This window comes from Oncorhynchus mykiss, chromosome 7 (genome assembly GCF_057628025.1).
Source record: "Oncorhynchus mykiss isolate SJ-2025 chromosome 7, ASM5762802v1, whole genome shotgun sequence".
Classification (NCBI taxonomy): domain Eukaryota; kingdom Metazoa; phylum Chordata; class Actinopteri; order Salmoniformes; family Salmonidae; genus Oncorhynchus; species Oncorhynchus mykiss.
In genome coordinates this window covers 55,743,137-55,769,848 of record NC_143028.1, presented here as the reverse complement: position 1 = coordinate 55,769,848, position 26,712 = coordinate 55,743,137, and the positions used below count along the sequence as shown (strand labels likewise).

Below are 26,712 nucleotides of genomic sequence, written 5' to 3'. Positions count from 1 at the left end.
CAGTAGTAAGACCTGCAGAGAATACTAATCATCTCATTGGGGTGGCAGGTAGCCTAGTGGTTAGAGCGTTGGGCCAGTAACAAAAAGGTGGCTAGATCGAATCCCAGAGCTGACAAGGTAAAGATCTGTCGTTCTGCCCCTGAACAAGGCAATTAATCCACTGTTCCTAGGCTGTCATTGTAAATAATAATGTGTTATTAATTGACTTGCCTAGTTAAATAAAAAAACACCTATTGTTTCTACTTGTATCCTTATTTACAGTGGGGCAAAAAGTATTTAGTCAGCCACCAATTGTGCAAGTTCTCCCACTTAAAAAGATGAGAGAGGCCTGTCATTTTCATCATAGGTACACTTCAACTATGACAGACAAAATGAGAAAAAAAAATCCAGAAAATCACATTGTAGGATTTTTAATGAATTTATTTGCAAATTATGGTGGAAAATAAGTATTTGGTCAATAACAAACAAGCAAGATTTCTGGCTCTCACAGATCTGTAACTTCTTCTTTAAGAGGCTCCTCTGTCCTCCACTCATTGCCTGTATTAATGACACCTGTTTGAACTTGTTATCAGTATAAAAGACACCTGTCCACAACCTCAAACGGTCACACTCCAAACTCCACTATTGCCAAGACCAAAGAGCTGTTAAAGGACACCAGAAACAAAATTGTAGACCTGCACCAGGCTGGGAAGACTGAATCTGCAATAGGTAAGCAGCTTGGTTTGAAGAAATCAACTGTGGGAGCAATTATTAGGAAATGGAAGACATACAAGACCACTGATAATCTCCCTCGATCTGGGGCTCCACGCAAGATCTCACCCCGTGGGGTCAAAATGATCACAAGAACGGTGAGCAAAAATCCCATAACCACAAGGGGGGGATCTAGTGAATGACCTGCAGAGAGCTGGGACCAAAGTAACAAATCCTACCATCAGTAACACACTACGCCGCCAGGGACTCAAATCCTGCAGTGCCAGACGTGTCCCCCTGCTTAAGCCAGTACATGTCATTTGGATGATCCAGAAGAAGATTGGGAGAATGTCATATGGTCAGATGAAACCAAAATATAACTTTTTGGTAAAAACTCAACTCGTCGTGTTTGGAGGACAAAGAATGCTAAGTTGTATCCAAAGAACACCATACCTACTGTGAAGCATGGGGGTGGAAACATCATGCTTTGGGGCTGTTTTTCTGCAAAGGGACCAGGACGACTGATCCGTGTAAAGGAAAGAATTAATGGGGCCATGTATCGTGAGAATTTGAGTGAAAACCTCCATTCCATCAACAAGGGCATTGAAGATGAAACGTGGCTGGGTCTTTCAGCATGACAATGATCCCAAACAAACACCGCCCGGGCAACGAAGGAGTGGCTTCTTAAGAAGCATTTCAAGGTCCTGGAGTGGCCTAGCCAGTCTCCAGATCTCAACCCCATAGAAAATCTTTGAAGGGAGTTGAAAGTCCGTGTTGCCCAGCAACAGCCCCAAAACGTCACTGCTCTAGAGGAGATCTGCATGGAGGAATGGGCCAAAATACCAGCAACAGTGTGTGAAAACCTTGTGAAGACTTACAGAAAATGTTTGACCTCTGTCATTGCCAACAAAGGGTATATAACAAAGTATTGAGATAAACTTTTGTTATTGACCAAATACTTATTTTCCAGCATAATTTGCAAATAAATTCATAAAAAATCCTACAATGTGATTTTCTGGATTTTTTTATTCTAATTTTGTCTGTCATAGTTGAAGTGTACCTATGACGAAAATTACAGGCCTCTCATCTTTTGAAGTGGGAGAACTTGCACAATTGGTGGCTGACTAAATACTTTTTTGCCCCACTGTATGTCCCTAGTGATTTATGAAATAAGCAGTTATTTACATAGTAGTGATCGTCAGATCATCATCATATGTAAAGAGCACATGATTTGTATCGTCATTTCTCTAGAGGGACGTTGAGCACACAGTACTGCAGTGATGTGTGTACAGTACAGTACAGTACAGTACAAGTACAGCCACCCCTCAAGCCCACCCATGCAAGGCAGTGTGTTTGAGTCATAGGCTGGCTGGCCACACACAGGGAGGTCTGTGTGGAGTTTGATTTCCAGGGCTGGTCTATCAGACACAGCTCAGCACCACTGATTGAGCCGTCTCTCATTATGAGAACAAACAACAAGCCAGTCTGGATCTCTCTCTAAAGAGGAGGATGAATTTCTGCTTTACTGGTGAATCCAGAGTGATTATTATCCCAAATATAGGAGCATAATGTGCAGCATCTGTAAACCACCCCCCAAAACACACACACACAAACACACATACACACACACACCTTCTGTATTACAGAACTGTGCTGACCCACTGTGTAAGCTGATTGATATAGAAAGTGCATGCTTCAACAAGATCTGCTGGGGGACTGACAGATTGATTATTGAAGCAATTTAGATTTAGCTTTAAGTGAAAAATCCTCATGTCATGTCGTCACAACACAGTACACCAGACAAACTCCCACACCACCAGAAGTCCACACAATTTGACTGGGCCAAGCAAAGAGAGAAAGAAAGAGAGAAAGAGCGAGAGAGAGGTGAAGAGAGATGAGGGGGCAGGGAGAGAGAGAGGTAAAGGAGGAAGGAGAGAGGGAGAGTAAACTCAGAGTAAACTATCAGTGAACTGAACTCAGTTGGGTTTTCTGTTGATTGAACAAATCCAAAATATTTTGTCATCCACATATTCAATTCTACCAATGAACACCATTTTGTCTCAATTCTGGGGGGGGGGGGGGGGGGTATTGTCTATGTCATCAACAACAGACTGGCACTGACTCCTCAGTGACCAATGGAAGAGACTAAACATGGTAATCAGTTCTGAACCCACCCAGACATCATTACATGAATGGACAGGACAAAGTAAAGACAATAACCCTCATAATACAGGGCATCTGATAAACCAAAGGGGTGTACTTTATGAAGAAGAGCGGTTAGAGACACAGCCTCTGTGAGCCCTTGTTTCCTCATACCCTCTGTGTCTCCTCCTCTCAGACGAGCCATCTCAGTCTATACCTACACCTCCAGCCCACACAGCCTTATCCACACACACACACACCCCACAGCTTCTCTTAAAAGTATTTGTGCAAAGACAAAGTCAATATCACCGCTGTGCTAACCTATAGGACCTGTCAAGTTTAAAAGAGTAACGGTGGCTCTAAAAAAAACATCTCACTTGAAGAAACATACTCACAGTGACAGAACAATTCCAGGGGCTGTTGGGTGGGATCAACACGGAGGGGCACAAAATACCTGCAGGCTCATCCTGGCTGTCTGTTGGTTCTTTATATCTCTTATCTTTATCTTATTCTTTACCTTTGGATAGACTAGAGCTGTAGAGCTAAATCTCTACAAACTCCATCTAGCTGAAGTAATTCAAACAAACCTCTTAGTGGAACAAGCTGTTCAATGCTTTTGTCTCACTTTCCATTACTGGCCATCCACTCTTATTTTCTTGCTATGAATGAAACTAGCTAAAACGCATCTGTGGTTGGGTAGGTTGAATGAGAACTTAAAAGATATTTGGTGTTAGTTAAACTTGCCCATTACATCCCAAACGGGGGAGAACACACCTGGTTGGTCAATGTCAGTGGTTGTATGGAAGGAAGAGGGGCTTAGAGTACCTGAAATATCCGTCCCTCTGTCCTGGTCCAAGGACTCCTCTGTCACCGGTGTCTTGGCCGCTGTCTGTGTGACGAGCTCGGGCACAACGAAGCCAGTGTGGTGGAAGCCGCTCTGGGAGGACAGCGGAGCAATGTAGTGCGTTAGGTCCCCTGTATTGATCTCAATGAATGGCCAAGCATGGAGTTGCCTCTCCTGTGGGTGAGAGAGAGCGAGACAGAGAAAGAGAGTTCAAACTGCATGTTTGATTCCCATTGGCAAGAGGCAGTCTATTTTGTCAGATCTGCCCTCCAATCCTGAGCTTTTCTAAGGCTCAGCCGTTCTGTATCCAAAAAGCACTTATCTCAACAATGTAGGGTGAGTTATTCTAAAGAAAGACTACGTCCTTCTCTAAAGACAGCTGCTGTTGACCAGAAAGACTTGTCAGCTTGACCATGTACCACATCACTAAGCCCTGCGTTTCTCCCATAACAATAAACAGAGCTGTGAACCATTAAACTGATTTTAAACTCATTTCTCTCCTCTCCCACTCTAGAGTGCAACACAAAACAGTCCTGAAAGAGACTCTTTCCAGAGGTATAAGATTGCCCCCTGCTTTAAACCTTTACTTCACACTCTGCTCATTAATGTTTAAAGCTAGGCAGTTTGCTTATCCAGCACACCCTGATTGGAACAAGGCTGTGTGAGAGATGAGCGCACATACACGCACAGACACAAACACTACATTTAATGAGCCAATCTCTTTTGTCTGGAACAAAGACATCAGGCATTTTTTTTTAATTAAAGGACTAATAAAACAAAAAAACAAGTTTCACAGCATCAATATGCTGTATAACCTCATTCACTGTGGTGAGGTAGTCAACATGAGGATTGATATATACCGATATTCCACAAGATCTATGATCCATACTGTATAGCAGCACATATTGACCTTTGATGGGGGATAAGTCTCAGCAAATGGAATCATCCTTAGAGCAGGGGCAAATTGCTGCCTTAGAGGGACAACCTCTAGACACATGTAGAAGAACTTTACCCTTCCAAAGAAAGCAGCATATTAGGTTTCTCAAGCCAACCTGTTGTTGTCCTTGAATTCCAAAAACCCAATGATCACCATGTTTGTGCAGGTTTAAAATGAGAGCCTCTCACATTCCCACTACTGCTACATCGGGGCTCAACTATACTGTTATGTGAAAGAGTCCATTCCAATGAGAAGCTATGCGTGTTATGCAGATGGGCAGAAGGCATCAGACAAGAAGAGAAGAAGAGAAGATCAGAGAGGAGCGACATGATGAAACCCTCCCAGTGTGCTGACATAACACTATTATACTGTATACAGTATGTATGGTGCGTGAATAGGAATTCATGGCATGTGCGATATGTTCCTCCACATGCGGGGCATTAACATTCCATTTATATAGAGTCATATGTCTACATAGTCACTTTCCTAGGGTGGAGGGAAGCAGATGTGTGATGAAAGAGGGGAGTTTATACATTTAATTCCAAAACGCTATAAATCAATTTTCATACATATTAATAAATTCGCTTTTTTTGTTTCAAGAACTTCTAAAATAGATTGGTGTGTTTTTTAAGTATCTAATTATGGCATGGGGTTGTTTATCGACAGACATGTATTTGTTTGAAACCTACCACTAGATGGTTTCATTTCAGAGATAAACAATCACATTTCAATTTATATACACCTCACTCCTTTTGTGACTACGGGGCAGTATTTTTATTTTTGGAAAAAAAACGTTTCCGTAGTAAATGGGATATTTTTTCAGGACAAGATGCTAGAATATGCATATAATTGACAGCTTGGGATAGAAAACACTCTAAAGTTTCCAAAACTGTAAAAATATTGTCTGTGAGTATAACAGAACTGATGTTGCAGGCGAAAGCCTGAGAAAAATCAAATCCGGAAGTGACTCATCTTTTGAAAGTGCTGCGTTCCAATGGGTCCCTATTGTGCAGTGAATGGACTATCAACCAGATTACTCTTTCTCCGTATTCCCGAAGGTGTCTACAGCATTGTGACGTAGTTTTACGCATTTATGTTGAAGTATACCCGTAGGCGGCTACCCGTAGCCATTACTCCAAATCGGTCCTACTGAAAAACGAATTGTCCCGATGGATATATTATCGAATAGATATTTGAAAAACACCTTGAGGATTGAGTATAAACAACGTTTGCCATGTTTCTGTCGATATTATGGAGCTAATTTGGAATATTTTTCGCCGTTATCGTGACTGCAATTTCCGGGCGATTTCTCAGCCAAACGTGAAGAACAAACGGAGCTATTTCACCTACAAAAATAATATTTTTGGAAAAAAGGAACATTTGCTATCTAACTGGGAGTCTCGTGAGAGAAAACATCCGAAGCTCATCAAAGGTAAACGATTTAATTTGATTGCTTTTCTGATTTCCGTGACCAAGTTACCTGCTGCGAGCTGGACAAAATGCTATGCTAGGCTATCGATAAACTTACACAAATGCTTGTCTAGCTTTGGCTGTAAAGCATATTTTGAAAATCTGAGATGACAGGGTGATTAACAAAAGGCTAAGCTGTGTCTCAATATATTTCACTTGTGATTTTCATGAATAGGAATATTTTCTAGGAATATGTATGTCCGTTGCGTTATGCTAATTAGTGTCAGTCGATGATTACGCTCCCTCGTGCGGGATGGGGAGTCACTAGATGTTAAAGAAAAAAGTAGCACTGCAAGGTTTTACACAGTCAAATGTGACAAATAATAAAATTTGTAATAAAGAACTGTACAAATGATACATTTATTTTTTATAACAATATTTTAACAAATATATATTCAAGAGATGGAGGCAGTGGGTTGTGGAGGTGTGCTGTCCCTTCACTTTAGGTGACAAGAGGGAGAGAGAGGGGTGAAGGAGAGGGCTGGTGATACATTTTGTTTATTGGGCGAGAGTGGCAGTGTGAACGAGGGGATTGATTGGTTTAAATTAGGGATGCATGATATTTCGGTGAACATATTGGAATCGGCCGATATTAGCTAAAAATGCCAACATCGGTATCGACCGATGTCTATTTTAAAGCTGATGTGCAAAACAGATGTCAAAGCTGACGTGCATACCTATATAACGTAGGTACATGCTGTAATGACGCCACGTAAAATGTTGCCCTACACGTGCAACACAGCATTCATAACCTAGCCCACAATGTCTGCTGTGTGGATCGAGCAGTCAACAAATCGAATTTCATTTGAAAGAACATTTCAGCGAGACAACTCAAAGATGAAATCCGTTAAAGCCAAGATAATGGAATTCATTGCCCTTGACAATCAACTGTTCTCTGTCGTGGGTGATGTTGGCTTTCGCTGACTGGTCAAGCACCGGTACACACTAGCAAGTGCGCTATTTTTCAGATGTTGACCTACCAGAGTTACACAGTAGTAGCATCACTGCTATTAGCTTCAAGATATACATACTATGGAATGCTGTTTGGGTCTTTGCATGTCAAAAAAGATACAGTAGCACTGTCAAAGATGTACAAAAAAGTCTGCATACAAGCAAACACCAGCCACGAACGATGTGTTTACAATACCGTGTTGGTAATAAAGCCTCATTTGTTCAACCACAACTTCTGGGGTAGCTAGTTTTAGCTTGGTACCCAGCTAGCACCAATACAACCAGCCTGAAAACAATGACCAGTAGAAACTGCAGTCATTTTCATTATTCCTAGCAATGATTTAGGAATCATTGTGAGTAAGTATATTATCTAGGTTGCCACTTGTTGTTCGCCTATTGAAATTGAACTTCAGTTCCTGAAAATAACTAGCTAGCCAGCTACTTAACTCTGTTGCCCAAAGATAACGTTATAACCAGCCAGCTAGCTTAATCTGGCTAATAAGGCTTGACTGGCATACTTTTATTAAAGTCCACTATTGTGGCTAATCCTTATTGTGGCTAGCTTCACATAGATGGGTCCGACCACCATTAATCAAATAAAAACTGTCTTATAAATTAGGGTTATTTTAGATGATGACACCTATCTATATAGTATAGCTACTGAAACAGATGTCCTTTTGCTATTTTTTGGGGGAAGAACATTGTTTGCATCCATGAGCTAACTAGCTTTTTTTTTATGTCCAGCACTGTAGGTGCGCGAGACAACTTTACCAGCATCAATGAATCATTGTAACATAAAATACAAGTGATAGTGTAATCAATGTGTAATAACTACATAAAAAATGAATGAATGCGTTACATTATTATGTGACGTGCAGTCATATTCAGGTCCTGATTGGTCAACAAGCTTATTTGACACGTCAAATAGGGCTATCTACTGGTCATTGTTTTCTTTTTTGACAAGCAAAGACCCAAACGGCGTTCCATAGAAATCCTGGTTGAGAATGAAACGACTGAACAAATGAACAACAAAACACCACAGTAAGTAATTGAAAGAAATAGGGTTTGATTATGTTTTACTGGTAATGGGGACATACGTAAATGCCACCAAAATAACTTTTTGGTCATTGTGGTGTGTGTGTGTAACCTTTATTTAATTAGGCAAGTCAGTTAATAACAAATTATTATTTACAATGACGGCCTACCCCAGACGACGCTGGGCCAATTGTGCGCCGCCCTATGGGACTCCCAAACACAGCGGGATGTGATACAGCCTGGATTTGAACCAGGGACTGTAGTGACGCCTCTTGCACGGAGATGCCGTGCCTTAGACAGCTGCGTTCGTGTGTGTGTTAACGGTTTAACTGTACTAGAATGATTAAAAGGCCGCAAAATGTTTTAATATCCGTTATCGGTATATATTTTTTTGTTGGCAAGGAAAATATCGGATATCAGTATCGGCCAAGAATGTCATATCGGTGCATCACTAGTTTTAATCTTATCCTGGGTAAAGTACGTATGTAGCTAGCTAGTTCTGCTCCTCCGTGGTATGAATCACCTGCTACACATAAACCCCCCCAGCCCCCAGGGCTACTGCCATATGCAAACTTTTATTGCGTGGGTTGGGTGAGGACACAAGGAGAAATGAGGGGCATTTCTCTTCAAACTTCAGCAACACTCCTGTAGTATATGATAGATAGTGTGGCATCACTGTGACAGGCAGATGGAAGCGTTTACTAAGATTGATTTGACAGATAAAATAACATACTAGATAATACATATTAGCTGCATTAGTGGTCTCTGATATCTCTAATAGCATTGCTCTGATAGAACAATCAAGAAGATTTCTTTCCCCAGGATGACATTAGTGTACAGCTCAACAGATCATTGAAACACAAACAAAGCCAGTCACTGAAACACACACTGGAGAAGCCAGTCACTGAAACACAACAGAGAAGCCAGTCACTGAAACACAGCAGAGAAGCCAGTCACTGTAAAATACTTGGGGATACAGTGAATTATGTTGATTACAATCTGATGGCATAATAATTTGACTCAACAAGTGATTATTTCCTGTGAATATAACCGGTAGAGAAGAATTTGCCACTATTGCAGGAGGTAATGGTTTGCTGAGACCGCTCTGCCGCTAGCATTATCCCAAGCCCGGTTATTGTCAAGCGGCTATTTAAAGCCTGATATGAATTACAGTCCATCTCACAAAAATAGAAGTCATTCAAAAATCAAGGTGAATACAAATAAGGATGAATTACATTGGTTTACCAATGGCAGGGACCAACACAGAGCAGAGGTGATTTGTAAAGGCATTTCGCAAATGTCACTACAAATCCTCTCTAAAGGCACCAGTAGTGTTCAAATTATAGGGCATATTTTCTGGACATATCAGGACTTGCTGTAGTGTCTGTGTGCCGGTGTTGTTGTGACTGATAAAGATGACATGAAAGCTGAGAGATATCTTCTATTGAGAAAGTAATTAACCTCCTAGACCTCCACAGCTTCAGGACACAACAGACGATCACACTACCACACACACTCCTTAATGGATGAACAGCTCCAATGGAATGCATCCATTAGAGAGAGAGAGAGACTGTGGATGGAAACGTGGTTTATGCTCGTAAAGTCATATCGTATACATATTTTTATCATGATAGCTGTGATGGAAACAGGAAGTTTCGGTACAATTGTATAAACGTTGACAGATAATATGTTTGTTCGACATAGTGGTATCTGTCGTTCCGCCCTTGAACAAGGCAGTTAACCCACGATTACCCGGTAGGCTGTCATTGTAAATAAGAATTTGTTCTTAACTGACTTGGCTAGTTAAATAAAGGTTAAATAAATAGTGGAGGGTCACATAACTTGTTATTGATGACATTTCTATATTTCTCAGTGTTTTATAATGAGTTGCTTATTAGGCTATGCACTGAGTATACAAAACAATGACCTTTGTTTATGCTGCTCCATTCTATAGACTCAAATCTGCTCTTTCCATGAAAGGCTGACTAGGTGCATCCAGGTGAAAGCTATGATCCCTTATAGATGTCACCTGTTAAATCCACTTCAAATCAGTGTAGATGAAGGGGAGGAGACAAGTTAATATTAGGAAGGTGTTCCTAATGTTTGGTATACTCAGTGTATATCCATGTGTGCCCTATGCTGCCCCTCATCTCTGATTCTCTGCTGGGCGTACAACATCAAGTGTGCCTAAAATGCCACATTATGGTTATGAATGTGTTTCTTCCTGTCATTTAGACAATGACTAGCCCAGTTATCTCTAGTGTATGCTAACTTGCTACCTAGAAACTTCACTAACAGTAAATGCTACTTTATAGCCTTTTAGCTATTTTACACAGAATTCTACATTTTTAAGAGAGAGCTTTTCAATTGGCATTTCTCCCCCTGTTTTCAGTCACAGGTGGGGACTGGATTAGGTGCGAGCAGTGGAGGTGGTGGGCTCATTTTACTGGGGATAACTTTATGTGACCTACAGGGCCAAATTAGAATTGTGCAATAGCAGAGCATAAGAGAGTTGCCACATCAATGTTACACTGAGTTTACATGTTCTCAGCTATCCACTTTGTTTTAATGATTATTAAGGGTATGGGGGAGGGTCACTTGTTTTTTTTCTTCTTCAAGAGTTCAGGGAGGGTTTAGGTAAAAATAGATTTTGCTGAAGTAAGGGCCATCCATTTTAATTTCAGAGAGTTCAGATTTTCTCCATGTAACCGTTATTATAAATAACATTCACCCCCTAACCACTTAATCATTAAGAAAGAGCTTGTGAATAATGGATGGCCAACAGTGGCCGTTAGATTTACGGCCCATCGGCGCCAGGCCTGTTCCATTTGTCACCCACACTGATCCTGCCCTCTGCCACACCATAATTACTCCCTGATTTGACAGCCAAACATAAATAAAGTTACCACCCACATGCATTATTAATTAATGATAAATAGATTAGTACATTCTTTGTCTCCTGGTAGCTCATTTTCTCCTCTGATGCAATCAGATATCTCCCTCCCACCGCAGAGGAAATAAAAAAGAGATAGATTAACTGGCCTGTCATAATCAAAATGGCGCTCCTGGCGTGAACGTTTTTAATTACAATGGGAGGATGTGGGATTTCCTTCCTCCTCCCCCTGCCCTTTTCCCCGCATCGCAGTCCTGCATCGCTGTGTTCCTGGTTGGAGGAGATCCATTTCCATGGTCGGCGGCACAGGAGTAAACATGCTTCCAGTTAACCTGCTCAGTCTGGGGCTGGAGGTTTAATCAGGGGCTTCTGGGACAGAGATGGGCTCTGCTCTCATATGGAGAACAGAGTGGACCTCTTTGAATCTATACAGCACAGTATAGCTTAGCATAAACAGCACAGCACGTCTGCTTAACTGTTAACTCCTCTGTGGAGCATTGGCTAAGAATAGCTCTAACCACATGCAAAGAAGAGACTAAAAACCATTAGACAAGGATACATGTTGGTTATCACAATTATACATGTTTATTGGGTTGCTATGTATATTTCTCTGTAAATAGGCAGCCAGTGAACAGCATATTACGATGAGCAGTATGCTGATGTTGGTTACTGCATATGGCAGTAGTAACAAAGCCTTTATAATCCTTCCAAAACAGTGCACGTGGTTGTGTTACTTTTCTCCCTGTTACATGACCCGCTCCTCAATAATTCAGGTGCTTTATAAGGCATTGATGAAAATGCAGTGTTTTTCTGGGTTAAAGAGGCATTTAAGCGGCTCCTGTGCTGCACAATAATTGGTCTTCTTACTTCATCAAATTATTTCATCTTGTTTCCTCATGTAAAAAGCATATGCGTCTGGGGTTAGTCTAAAGTGTGGCTTTTTGCAGAGCTAAAGACACAGAGCTAATCTCAGGCTATAGAGCTAAAGACACAGAGCTGATCTCAGGCTATAGAGCTAAAGACACAGAGCTGATCTCAGGCTATAGAGCTAAAGACAGAGCTGATCTCAGGCTATAGCACTAAAGACACAGAGTTGTGTATAGGAACACAGGCTATTTGAAGATCAAACTAGGCTTTAGCTTCTAGATACACAAATCTTAACAGGAAGAAAGCTCTCTTCATATCGAGCTGTGAAGTCTGATAAGAAAATATCTACTCTTCCCACACTGTGCTTATCTACTCAGCCATTCCCACTACAATTCACCCATGTGCCTTTCCATTCTTATCTCGTCCTATGTATTATAATGAAGGAATGCTTTATAGATTATTTAACCAACATGCTATGGTTGATATATAGGACTGACATCCACAACAACAGCCATTCAACTGAACCGGAGGCCAGAACTACCTCCCTGACAGAATACGCAGGCTACTGTACAAACCAAAGACTGGTATACTTAGTGTGAAAACTCCCTAGCCTGGACAATGAGCCTGATCTCGAGGTGCAGTGTATCAGTGATAACTACTAACTACTGATGCACCGATATGACATTTTTGGCCGATACAGATATTTTCCTGTATAACGATACAGATATTTAAAATTTTACCGGCCTTTTAACCAGTCTAATACAGTTAAATAGTTAAAACACACATGGACGCAGCGGTCTAAAGCACTGCATCTCAGTGCAAGAGGCATTACTACAGTCCCTGGTTCGAATCCAAGCTGTATCATATCTGGCCATGATTGGGAGTCCCATAGGGCAGCATACAATTGGCCCAGTGTCGTCCGGGCCGTCATTGTAAATAAAAATGTGTTCTTAACGGACTTGCCTAGTTAAATAAAGGTTACACACAATAGTTATTTTTTTGCCATTTACGTATGTCCCCATTACCAGTAAAACATAATCAAAACCTATTTCTTTCACTTACTTGCTGTGCTATTTCGTTGTTCATTGTTCAGCCGTTTCATTCTCAACCAGGATTTCTACGGAATGTTGGTTGGGTTCTTGCTTGTCAAAAAAGATACACGTCAAATAACACTATTTGACTTGTCAAATAAGCCTGGTGACCAATCAGGACCTGAATATGACCGCATGTCACATAATAATTTAACACGTTCATACATAATTTACGTAGTAATTACACTATGACTCATATTTTATATGTCACAATGATTCATTGACACGTATGCTATGATGCCTGTAAATGTGTCTCGCGCACCTACGGTGCTGTTCATAAAAAAAGCTAGCTAGTTCATGGATCCAAACAATATTCGTCTCCAAAAACACAGCAAAAGGACATCTGTTTCAGTAGCTATATGACTGTTAGCTAGCTAACTATATAGCTAGGTGTCATCATCTAAAATAACCCTAATTTAGAAGAGTTCTTATTTGATGAATGGTGGTCGGAGCCATCTATGTGAAGCTAGCCACAATAAGGATTAGCCACAAAAGTGGACTTTGTGGTTAGTTTTAAAAATAAAAGTATATCATCATTTTAATATTGATTTGGATCACTGTCAATGACATCTTTTATTTTGAAGGCAAACCACAAATTCCACTATTGTGCCTAATCCTTATTGTTGCTAGCTTTACAACACATAACCCGGTCCAGTCGAGTCGCACTAGCCAAGTGGCAACCTAGCAAATACTTACTCATAAGGATTCCTAAATCATTGCTAAAAATAATGAAAATGACTGCAGTTTCTACTCGTCATTGTTCTCAGTCTGGTTGTATTGGTGCTAGCTAGGTACCAAGCTAAAGCTATCTACCCCAGAAGTTGCGGTTGAACAAGTGATGCTTTATTACCAACGTGGTATTGTAAACACATCGTTTGTGGCCGGTGTTTGCAGACTTTTTTGTACAGCTTTGACAGTGCTACTGTATCTTTTTTGACACTCAAAGACCAAAACGGCGTTCCATAGTATGTATATCGTGAAGCTAATAGCAATGACGCTATTACTGTGTAACTCCGGAAGGGCAACATCTGAAAAATAGCGCACTTGGTAGTGTGTACCAGTGCTCGACCAGTCGGCGAAAGCCAACATCACCCACGACAGAAAACGGTTGATTGTCAAGGGCAATGAATTTCATTATCGTGGCTTTAATGGATTTCGCCTTTGAGTTGTCTCCCTGAAATTGACTTACTCTTTAAAATGACTGCTCAACTTGTTGATTGCTCGATCCACACAGCAGACATTGTGGGCTAGGTTAGGAATGCTGTACTGCACGTGTAGTGCAAACTTTTAAATGCCGTCATTACGTCATGTACCTACGTTATATAGGTATGCGCGGTTGTGGCGAAATCTGCATGGAGCTTTCACCGTGCGCTGCCACTTTAAGAGCGCATGAGCAGTAAGGAAGGAGGAAATAAAGACAGCTCTTTCAGCTCTTTTGGGAGGAGCTCTTTGGTGGCGCAACAGTTTGAATGTGTGTGCTGTGCTGCAGAAGTTTTATTTGTTTTCAGCGTGTGTAGTTTATAGAGTATTTAACTCAATCATCGGTGTGATCGCTCTAGGTCGTGGTGGTTTTCGTTTGGGACCGCGCCCGTTATGGATCGCATGGATTAGTAGCAACATTGTTGCGAAGCTTTAACATACAAACCAACAAACCATCGGACAGTCGGACAGTACACCAGCACACACGAAGACCACAGCTAAGATCTCTCTCGTTCTCATTCTCTCTTTCTCTTCCCTCTATCATCCCAGTGCTTTATCCTGCAACAGACTGTCTATTTTTCAAACGCACTTCCCATTGAAGTTCATTAGAGCTGGACTATTATTGCCCTGCCAGAAGTATTTGGATGGACATTTCAGTTAAAAGGGAGGTTGCTTGCAAGTTGTGTATTGTTATGTGAACTGTATTGAGGTGAGGTGTACTAATGACATGTGGCCGAGAAGATTGTGGACATTTTTAAGGCCTTTGTTGTGTCTATGAACACCCCCACATTCATACCCTCTGCACTCATCCACTGGAAGATAATACAGATTATTGCAAATCCTCTGTTGATGACTGGGTTCTTTCTTGTATGAAGTTGCTTTTAAATTGCTCTGCCATTATTAGTATTATTATTGTATCAGGTATTCTTGTTGGGGTTACCCCTGTGCTGTGATGTGGGTTTTATATGGTGTGTATTCTCTTTTCTCTCCACTGGCTATCTGGTAAACAGGCTACACTCTAGGCAGTCTCTTCTGCTGATGTGTGTGGGTCTGGTAGTGGTACTCTCTCTATTCTACTCTTTTCCTTTCGGCATGGTTAATATCTGCCTGGCGCCCAAACAAAATCTTTCTTTACCCCTCTCGAATAAATACCGCTACACGGTAGCTGTGACATCGGTTTTTAATGTCGGAGTTAAACTAGACGTCAGGCCATAACCGATGTTGGCATTCTTAGCTAATATCGTCCGATTCCAAAATGCTCACCGATACATCGTGCATCCCTACTACTAACCACATGCAAACCCAGCAGCACACACAGAGAGTGAGGAACACTTGCTTCCAACCTGTAAACTTTCTGAGATTTGATATCATTACTTCTCACTGAGTGTGCTGTATGGTGTAATAAAATAGATAATTGTGCTGGAAGCCTTCTAGACAGAGACAGACCGACATGAGAGAATGGACAAGGAAGTTATCAGAGATAAAAAGACTGTGCTTTAACTATTCTTATTTTCTCCCTAGTTATCTGCATCAAAACAGAGCAGAAACATCCCTGAAACACGTCAACGACATGACACACATCCATTAGCTAGGAAAGCTAGGGGAAAAAAACAAACACACATCCAGCACACTGGTGATCTTGGATGCTCCACTAACAATGTAATGGATCTCACACCAACACCAACGTTTCAGTGACAATACTTTTATCAGAGCATCCATTAGCTGCTATTGCAACAGATGATAAAAACTATCCCTACTACTGGAGAGAGAGTGAAGGTTTTGAGGATGGAGCATTTGGACACAGAGCATCACACTTGAAAACTGTCCTGCAAAATTAATTAGCAAACAATTGCTTACAATGAAGGCAGATTATCATGAGAGAGCCTCAGCCTCCTCCTGGATCGATGGTGAAATCCCTGACTAATTAATTCAAACAGACCAAGACAAGACAAAGAAACCCAGAGATAGAAGAGCGAAGCAGCGGGGACAAATTGATTGAGCAACCGTAGTCAATTGGTATACAAGGACAATGTTCAACTCCCTCAATACAAACTGCCTAATTAGATTTTCTGCCCTCGAAAGCAAACATTTTTAAGGAAAGAGTTAGCGTCGTTAAGGATAATTAGTTTAATTGGGAAGTTCATTAAGTGTTGGTGTGACTGGAGGTAAGACAGGGAAAATTAGGAGAAAGAGTGACAGAGAGAGAGAGAGAGAGAGAAGGGAGGATCTCGTCGGGTTTTGTCGTGACTTTGCTCTCTATGGCAGCTGCTCTGAGAGTAGACAGCCTCCCTTTTCATAGACACTATAGGAGTGAAGGAAACACAGGTACTGTAACACCACCCTTGGAGCATTCAAGCCACAGAAACTGTTAGCCCTAGAAGCAGTAGAGGTTGCCTATTCAACATGTATCAATAACTGTAGAGCACTGTGCAGTACAGTACATAGGCCTTACACAAACCACTGGTAATAAACTGAAAAGCAACACTACTTCTGAGTCTTTAAGACGCCTTTCTCCCTCTTTCAATCACTTAGGCTAGACGCCAATACAGAAGCAGCCTTTTCATTTCCAGATGTGTGATGGTAGCCTTGTTTGTCCTTCACACGGGGGAGAGTGTTTCAAAAGGTCTCTGTGATAGGCTCATCATTTATTCTGCTCATTTCCATCTGCCATCTCTCTATCCTCTCTGTGACTAGCCCAGTGACAGCAACAGAGGGAGGAAAGGAGAGAGGCGAGAGGAGGGAAAGCGGAGCAGCAGGTCACGTCTCTTAGGGGGGTCTATAGGGCCAGAACACATCAAAAATGTTCACAGCTCTGACTGGAGATCTGCTATAAAGTTTAGCTGGACATTTAAACACTGGAGCAATACAGCAGGAATGTACAACAGTAACACTCAATAAATAAACCTACTGTAGCATGTAGAGGTCTTTGAACTGAATGGCTGTGCAGGTCAGGAACATATAGTTCTTTGAAAGTAAAGTGCTCTAGTTTTTCAGATAAAGAAAACTGTGCAGGGTCTTCAGTACACAAGCAGCATAGTGGAAACTCAAGCACAATACTGTTATCAGAGTAAAAGACTATGAAATGAATCCCATAGAGTTTATATTTGCTCAGCCTTTAGTGAAGGATCACCTTCTCATTCTCCCTGATCCATCTGTAGAGAACCCATCATATCCTCCTAAAGCTCTTCAGTCCCCCCCTCACACCTAATCTCCTCATTGGCTAATGAGATGTCGCCAAAGCCCACTTTTCCCTCTGTCCAAAAAAAGGTTATGGGTCATATATGGATTGTGAAGAGGAGCTGCTGCAATACGACTACAAACAAATACCAAATCTGTCATCCTCTCAGCTAAGGCGTGGAGAAGAGTTTATCATTCCAAATGTTAGCCAGATAGAAGACATGACAAAGATAAATGCACAAATCAAAACAAGAGAAATTGGGTTTAATGGACTGCATTCTATAAATGCCCGTTCAGATAGAAAGCAGAATTTGTAACAGGTGAAAAACTTAAAGTTGTCACACGATGTGTAAATCCCTCTCTACTCCATCTCTGTCCCACTTTCTCTATCTAAAGTTTTTCAAAAGAATCTCTTCATGATTCCAACTGGGTAATTATATAGAATGATTATTAGCATTAAAATAAGTGGATTCTCAGTGTATCGTCTGCTCATTCACTGAGCTGGGGAGGTTTGGGTTCCCAGGACACTTGCTGTTAGATATGTGGTGGAGATGGGCTGTTCCAGTTCTAGTGGCGCTGCCAGAACAGTGTGTGTGTGAGGTAGATATCAAGGAGACAAAACACAACAAAATACAGTAGTCAGAGACAATCAAAGACCACTAGACCAGACATGGCTTTCACTAAAGAACTACACATGCTTCGGAAGACCCTGCTGCCATGCTAGTGGAATAAGACAGGATACCACTATGGAGCAGGGGCAGTAGTTACAAGTTCAAGTTTTATTAGTCATATGTACAGGATACACATGGTATATACAGTGCCACTGACACGGCCTGACACAAAACATGCGGACTCTCCTTCACTGCAGCCGACGTGAGGAAAACATTTAAACGTGTTAACCCTCGCAAGGCTGCAGGCCCAGACGGCATCCCCAGCCGCGCCCTCAGAGCATGCGCAGACCAGCTGGCTGGTGTGTTTACGGACATATTCAATCAATCCCTATCCCAGTCTGTTGTCCCCACATGCTTCAAGAGGGCCACCATTGTTCCTGTTCCCAAGAAAGCTAAGGTAACTGAGCTAAACGACTACCGCCCCGTAGCACTCACTTCCGCCATCATGAAGTGCTTTGAGAGACGAGTCAAGGACCATATCACCTCCACCCCACCTGACACCCTAGACCCACTCCAATTTGCTTACCACCCAAATAGGTCCACAGACGATGCAATCTCAACCACACTGCACACTGCCCTAACCCATCTGGACAAGAGGAATACCTACGTGAGAATGCTGTTCATCGACAACAGCTCGGCATTTAACACCATAGGGCCCTCCAAGCTCGTCATCAAGCTCGAGACCCTGGGTCTCGACCCCGCCCTGTGTAACTGGGTACTGGACTTCCTGACGGGCCGCCCCCAGGTGGTGAGGGGAGGCAACAACATCTCCACCCCGCTGATCCTCAACACTGGGGCCCCACAAGGGTGCGTTCTGAGCCCTCTTCTGTACTCCCTGTTCACACACGACTGTGTGGCCACACACGCCTCCAACTCAATCATCAAGTTTGCGGACGACACAACAGTGGTAGGCTTGATTACCAACAACGATGAGATGGCCTACAGGGAGGAGGTGAGGGCCCTCGGAGTGTGGTGTCAGGAAAATAACCTCACACTCAACGTCAACAAAACTAAGGAGATGATTGTGGACTTCAGGAAACAGCAGAGGGAACACCCCCCTATCCACATCGATGGAACAGTAGTGGAGAGGGTAGTAAGTTTTAAGTTCCTGGGCGTACACATCACAGACAAACTGAATTGGTCAACCCACACAGACAGCATCGTGAAGAAGGCGCAGCAGCGCCTCTTCAACCACAGGAGGCTCTCCAGAGGGTAGTGAGGTCTGCACAACGCATCACCGGGAGCAAACTACCTGCCCTCCAGGACACCTACACCACCCGTTGTCACAGGAAGGCCATAAAGATCATCAAGGACAACAACCACCCGAGCCACTGCCTGTTCACCCCGCTATCATCCTGAAGGCGAGGTCAGTACAGGTGCATCAAAGCTGGGACCGAGAGACTGAAAAACAGCTTCTATCTCAAGGCCATCAGACTGTTAAACAGCCACCACTAACATTGAGTGGCTGCTGCCAACAAACTGACACTGACTCAACTCCAGCCACTTTAATAATGGGAATTGATGGGAAATGTAAAATATATCACTAGCCACTTTAAACAATGCTACCTAATATGTTTACATACCCTACATTATTCATCTCATATGTATATACTGTACTCTATATCATCTACTGCATCTTTATGTAATACATGTATCACTAGCCACTTTAACTATGCCACTTTGTTTACATACTCATCTCATATGTATATACAGTACTCAATATCATCTACTGTTTATTAACTATGCCGCTCTGTACCATCACTGATTCATATATCTTGATGTACATACAGTGCCTTGCGAAAGTATTCGGCCTCCTTGAACTTTGCGACCTTTTGCCACATTTCAGGCTTCAAACATAAAGATATAAAACTGTATTTTTTTGTGAAGAATCAACAACAAGTGGGACACAATCATGAAGTGGAACGACATTTATTGGATATTTAAAACTTTTTTAACAAATCAAAAACTGAAAAATTGGGCGTGCAAAATTATTCAGCCCCTTTACTTTCAGTGCAGCAAACTCTCTCCAGAAGTTCAGTGAGGATCTCTGAATGATCCAATGTTGACCTAAATGACTAATGATGATAAATACAATCCACCTGTGTGTAATCAAGTCTCCGTATAAATGCACCTGCACTGTGATAGTCTCAGAGGTCCGTTAAAAGAGCAGAGAGCATCATGAAGAACAAGGAACACACCAGGCAGGTCCGAGATACTGCTGTGAAGAAGTTTAAAGCCGGATTTGGATACAAAAAGATTTCCCAAGCTTTAAACATCCCAAGGAGCACTGTGCAAGAGATAATATAGAAATGGAAGGAGTATCAGACCACTGCAAATCTACCAAGACCTGGCCGTCCCTCTAAACTTTCAGCTCATACAAGGAGAAGACTGATCAGAGATGCAGCCAAGAGGCCCATGATCACTCTGGATGAACTGCAGAGATCTATAGCTGAGGTGGGAGACTCTGTCCATAGGACAACACTCAGTCGTGTATTGCACAAATCTGGCCTTTATGGAAGAGTGGCAAGAAGAAAGCCATTTCTTAAAGATATCCATAAAAAGTGTTGTTTAAAGTTTGCCACAAGCCACCTGGGAGACACACCAAACATGTGGAAGAAGGTGCTCTGGTCAGATGACACCAAAATTGAACTTTTTGGCAACAATGCAAAACGTTATGTTTGGCGTAAAAGCAACACAGCTCATCACCCTGATAACACTATCCCCACTGTCAAACATGGTGGTGGCTTTTCTTCAGCAGGGACAGGGAAGATGGTTAAAATTGATGGGAAGATGGATGGAGCCAAATACAGGACCATTCTGGAAGAAAACCTGATGGAGTCTGCAAAAGACCTGAGACTGGGACAAAGATTTGTCTTCCAACAAGACAATGATCCAAAACATAAAGCAAAATCTACAATGGAATGGTTCAAAAATAAACATATCCAGGTGTTAGAATGGCCAAGTCAAAGTCCAGACCTGAATCCAATCGAGAATCTGTGGAAAGAACTGAAAACTGCTGTTCACAAATGCTCTCCATCCAACCTCACTGAGCTCGAGCTGTTTTGCAAGGAGGAATGGGAAAAATGTTCAGTCTCTCGATGTGCAAAACTGATAGAGACATACCCCAAGCGACTTACAGCTGTAATCGCAGCAAAAGGTGGCGCTACAAAGTATTAACTGAAGGGGGCTGAATAATTTTGCACACCCAACTTTTCAGTTTTTGATTTGTTAAAAAAGTTTGAAATATCCAATAAATGTCGTTCCACTTCATGATTGTGTCCCACTTGTTGTTGATTATTCACAAAAAAATACAGTTTTATATCTTTATGTTTGAAGCCTGAAATGTGGCAAAAGGTCGCAAAGTTCAAGGGGGCCGAATACTTTCGCAAGGCACTGTATTCTTTATCTCCTTACACTTGTGTCTATAAGGTAGTAGTTTTGGAATTGTTAGCTAGATTACTTGTTGGTTATTACCGCATTGTCGGAACTAGAAGCACAAGCCTTTCGCTACACTCGCATTAACATCTGCTAACCATGTGTGTGAGACAAATAAAATTTAATTTGATACACCGTCCAATGAAATGCTTACTTGCAGGTTAATTCTCGACAATGCAACAATAAGAAATAACAAAAGATAAGAATACAAACATAAAGTAAATGACTCAGTAGAATAGAATAAACATTTTAGCATAAGTATAATACAGGAAGGCACAACTTGTAGTCCAATATTTACATGCGTTTTTTTTTGGGGGGGGGGGGGGGGCAAGTGTTTAAATTGTGCTGCATTTAGCAATCCTAATAAGAGTCTGGTAGCAGCAGATGTGATGTGTATGTGTGCATCTGTGCTAACGTGGAGAGAATCCGAGCAGGTGGTCAGTCCAGTTCAAGTGTTCAACAGTCTGATGGCTTGTAGATAGAAACTGTCTCAGCCGGTTGGTATCAGACCATCTGCACGACGGTAAGGGAGTGGAACAGCTTGTGGTTGGGGTGTGTGGGGTCCTTGATGATGCTGCAGGTCATACTCAGGCAGCGTTTAGAGTAGATGTTCTGGATGGGTGTGAGCATAGTCCCAGTGATGCACTGGGCTGTCTTCACCACCAGCTGGAGGGCCTTGCGGTCGTGGATGGCGCAATTCCCGTTTCAGGCTGTGATGCAAACGGTCAGGACACTCTCAATGGTGCAGTGGTAGCATTTGGAGAAGAACCGGGGTGGAGGTGTTGTGTTGTTGCCAATCCTCACAGCCAACGTCAGGAAGTTCAGGATCCAGTTGCAGAAGGTGGTGTACAAACACTCCCCAGCAAATGAGAGCTGGCTAAGAAGCAGTTTGTGAATAACAGGAGGGAGATATGAGAGAGCAGGGCCATCACCGTCCCACATTCACAGTGACCGAGTGCAGCCTAGTTAGGCCCCAAACTGTGGACAAGGGGCTGCTCATTACAGTCCACACAGGAACACACACACAGAGCAGATCAGTCTATTTATAGCTGGTCCCTGGGCAGACAGAGGAGAATTAATACAAATGCAAGGCAGGGTGACAATTGCTGAGAGTCCCTTGAGTCCCCTCTCTCCCCTGGCCTATTTACGCCCTCCGTACCATTAGAAAGCCAGAGTCCTTCCTCCTTATAACCCATCCACTCCCTCCTTCTCCCGCTCTCTTTCTTCTCTCTCAGTGGGGATGGACAAAAACTCTTTCACACCTCTATAGGAGGTGTTCAATTGTGACTGTTCCTGCCGGTCACATACTTCCTCAGCACCGGTCACACACTTCCTCAGCACAGAGTATTTCTGTCCTCCTTGTGTTGCCTCGATTTTCCACATTCTTTCAGACAAGCCCAGACAGTCACAGGGAGGACATCTGCTATCTGTGTCCTCCACCCCCGTGTGGCCAACAGCAGCCAGGCAGAGAGTCATGGAGCTGGGCATCAGGCTATGGTTTGGCTAGAGGAGGATGGAGGCTGGCTGTTGGGTTCAACCTCTAGTTGCACCCAGCGATCGATGAGCAGGAAGACTTGATGAGCTGTAGTGACTGTCAGCAGCCGCTGTGGTCCTCCCAGCTCCCCCAGAATCGATGAGGCGGGCTGGGGGAGAGGAGAGGCAATCAGGCCTGTTGCACTGACCATGGATTATTCCTTTGCCTCTCATCTCTTCTTTTACTCTCTTGTCTAGGGATCAGCTCGACACTTCTTTACTCCAAACACAATTCAGATCCAGCTAATAACAAGGCACTTAACAGAGAGACAATAACAACAGGAGTTTTTCTGTGCTGAGCCCAAACCTGGTCTCACTCCAATGACTCTACTGACTGACAAACCAATGACAAATTGTAGGTTCAGAACAAAACACATAGTGGGGCAAATTAGACATTTTGATTCTCTATAAGAGCAGGTGTGTGTGTGTGTGTGTAAGGAGACCATACACATGTATATGTTTAAAATGGGGTCCATATCTCATTTAAAACAAACAATAAAAATAAATTCTAGCCTCACCTTTGGCTGTAAGAAATCAGCACAGTGCACAAATTTAGCAAAAACACAGGCCATTTAGAACGCCATTAGAGTGATTTGGGTTCATTTAGTCTTGGCCATTAAAGCTCCCTTAATCATGCAAGCATTGAATGAAAAACCAGAGATCCTCCAGAAATACATTAATATAAATGGGGAATAATTCTCAAATCGCCAACCCAATTCCCAGTTTGATTGAATTGATGTTAATCTGTGAGTAATATCAGACGTATTCACATTTTGTACTGAAATACAATTAGAGCGGACAATGATGGTGAAATGGGGCAGGGAGACTGGAGCAGAAAATGTTTAATGAACAGGTTCAATATAGAGTATGTCCTAGCCTTTATAGGTCTAATCCATACATGTCCTCTTCATCAGTTGGTTAAAGCTAGCAGCAGCAGTAGAGCTTAGGTAAAGGTAGAAAGCAGTCATTGGTGAAGGGACTCTGGCCTGATCTAGGAAGAGTTGAAATGTAGCCTCGGTAGGCAGGATATTCTACCAGCTCAGATGTATGAAGGAGGCATCCTCATAAAAGTGAGCTTGAGGAGAATCAACATAGTGGTACGGTATGGATGGATAAGTTAGCGCATCTCTCCCAGGTTTTTTTTGTGGAGAGACAAAAACGAACACGCATTTCCACTCCCTATAAACCTCTGTTCTCTGAGAGACAGATTCCATGTATGTATGCATGTGCCTTCAGAAAGTATTCACACCACTCAACTTTTTCCACATTTTGTTGCGTTACAGCCTGAATTTAAAATGGATGAAATTGTCACGGGCCTACACACAATAACCTATAATGTCAAAGTGGAATTATGTTTTTAGAAATGTTTACAAATAAATAAAAATGTAAAGCTGAAATGTCTTGAGTCAATAAGTATTCAAACCCTTTGTTTTGGCAAGTCTAAATAAGTTCAGGAGTAGAAATGTGCTTAACAAGTCACATAACAAATTGCAGGGACTCACTCTGTGTGCAATAATAGTGTTTAACATGATTTTTGAACAACTTCCTCATCCCTGTAAACCACATATACAATTGTCTGGAAGGTCCTTCAGTCGAGCAGTGCATTTCAAACAGATTCAACCACAAAGACAAGGCGTGTTTTCCAGTGCCTCGCAAAGGGCACCGATTGGTAGATGGGTAAAAATAAAAAGATTGAAAATGTATATCCGTTTGAGCTTGGTGAAATTATTAATTACACTTTGGACGGTGTACAGGTGTCCTTCCTAACTCAGTTGCCAGAAAGGAAGGAAACTGCTCAGGGATTTCACCATGAGGCCAATGGTGACTTGATAACAGTAACTGAGTTTAATGGCTGCGATAGGAGAAAACTGAGGATGGATCAACAACATTGTAGTTACTCTACAATTATAGCCTAAATGAGAGTGAAAAGAATGTAGATTGTAGAGAAAAACATATTCCAAAACATGTATCCTGTTTGCAATAAGGCACTAAAGGAAAACTGCAAATAAATGTGTCAAAGAAAATTACTTTATTTACCTTTAACTAGGAAAGTCAGTTAAGAACAAATTCTTATTTTCAATGACAGCCTAGAAACAGTGGGTTAACTGCCTGTTCAGGAGCAGAATGACAGCTCGGGGGTTTGAACTTGCAACCTTCCGGTTACTAGTCCAACGCTCTAACCACTAGGCTACCCTGTCCTGAATACAAAGCGTTATGTTTGGGACAAATCCAACACAACACATCACTGAGTACCACTCTTCATATTTTCAAGCATGAAGGTGTCTGCATCATGTTATGGGTATGCTTGTCATTAGCAAGGACTAGAGTTTTTTTTAGGATAAACTGAATTGAACTAAGCACAGGCAAAAACCTAGAGGAAAACCTTGTTCAGTCTGTTATCCAACAGACACTGGGAGACACATTCACCTTTCAGCAGGACAATAGCCTAAAACAAAAGGCCAAATCTACACTGGAGTTGCTTAACAAGACAACACTGAATGTTCTAGTTACATTTTTTACTTAAATCTACTTGAAAATACATGGCAAGACCTGAAAATGGCTGTCTAGCAATGATCAACAACCAACTTGACAGAGCATGAAGAATATAAAGAAGAATAATGTGCAAATATTGTACAATCCAGGTGTGCAAAGCTCTTAGAGACTTACCCAGAAAGACTCACAGCTGCAATCACTGCCAAAGGTGATTCTAACATGTATTGACTCAGGGGTGTGAATAGTTCTGTAAAAGAGACATTTCTGTATTTCATTTTCAATACATTTGCACAAATTCCTAAAAACATGTTTTCACTTTGTCATTATGGGGTATTGTGTGTAGATAGGTGATATTGTTTTAATTTAATACATTTTGAATTCAGGCTGTAACAACTAAATGTGGAATAAGTCAAGGGGTATGAATACTTTCTGAAGGCACTCCGTGTGTGGACTGTCTGTCTAAAATGGATTAAATTATTTTTCCCCTCAACAATCTAAACACAATACCCCATAATGACAAAGCGAAAACAGGTTTTTAGAAAGAAAAAAACAACCTAATCTACTAAATAATTCAGACCCCTTTCTATGAGACTCGAAATTGAGCTTGGGTGCATCTTTTTTTCATTGATCACCCGTGGTAAATTTAATTAATTGGACAGGATTTGGAAAGGCACACACCTGTCTATATAAGGCCCCACAGATGACAGTGCATGTCAGAGCAAAAACCAAGCCATGAGGTCAAAGGAATTGTTCCTCTGTGGAGATGGGAGAACCTTCCAGAAGGATAAACATCTCTGCAGCACTCCACCAATCAGGCCTTTATTGTAGAGTGACCAGATGGAAGCCACTCCAAACTCCCGCTTGGAGTTTGCCAAAAGGCACCTAAAGGACTCTCAGACCATGAGAAGCAAGATTCTCTGGTCTGATGAAACCAAGATTGTCACATCTGGATGATGAAACCTGGCACCATCCCTACAGTGCAGCATGGTGGTGGCAGCATCATGCTGTGGGGGTGTTTTTCAACGACAGGGACTTGCAGACTAGTCGGGATCGAGGGAAAGATGAACGGAGCAAAGTACAGAGATCCTTGCGCTGCTCCAGAGCGCTCAGGACCTCAGACTGGGGTGAAGGTTCACCTTCCAACAGGACAGCGACCCTAAGCACAAAGCCACTCCTGCGTTGTAACGGCTTCAGGACAAGTCTCTGAATGTCCTTGAGTGGCCCAGCCAGAGCCCGGACTTGAATCCGATCGAACATCTCTGGAGAGACCTGAAAATAGCTGT

General features: G+C 42.1%; 1 protein-coding gene across 1 annotated transcript in view; it reads right to left on the bottom strand.

Moving 5' to 3' along the window:
• The window catches only part of LOC110528159 (testis-expressed protein 264 homolog), a 124,225-nt gene that overhangs the window by 9,334 nt on the left and 88,179 nt on the right, over window positions 1–26,712 (bottom strand). Inside the window, exon 3 of the mRNA XM_021609987.3 lies at window positions 3,658–3,850. Coding sequence (XP_021465662.3) covers window positions 3,658–3,850 — 193 coding nt within the window. The remainder of the gene's footprint in view (window positions 1–3,657; window positions 3,851–26,712) is intronic.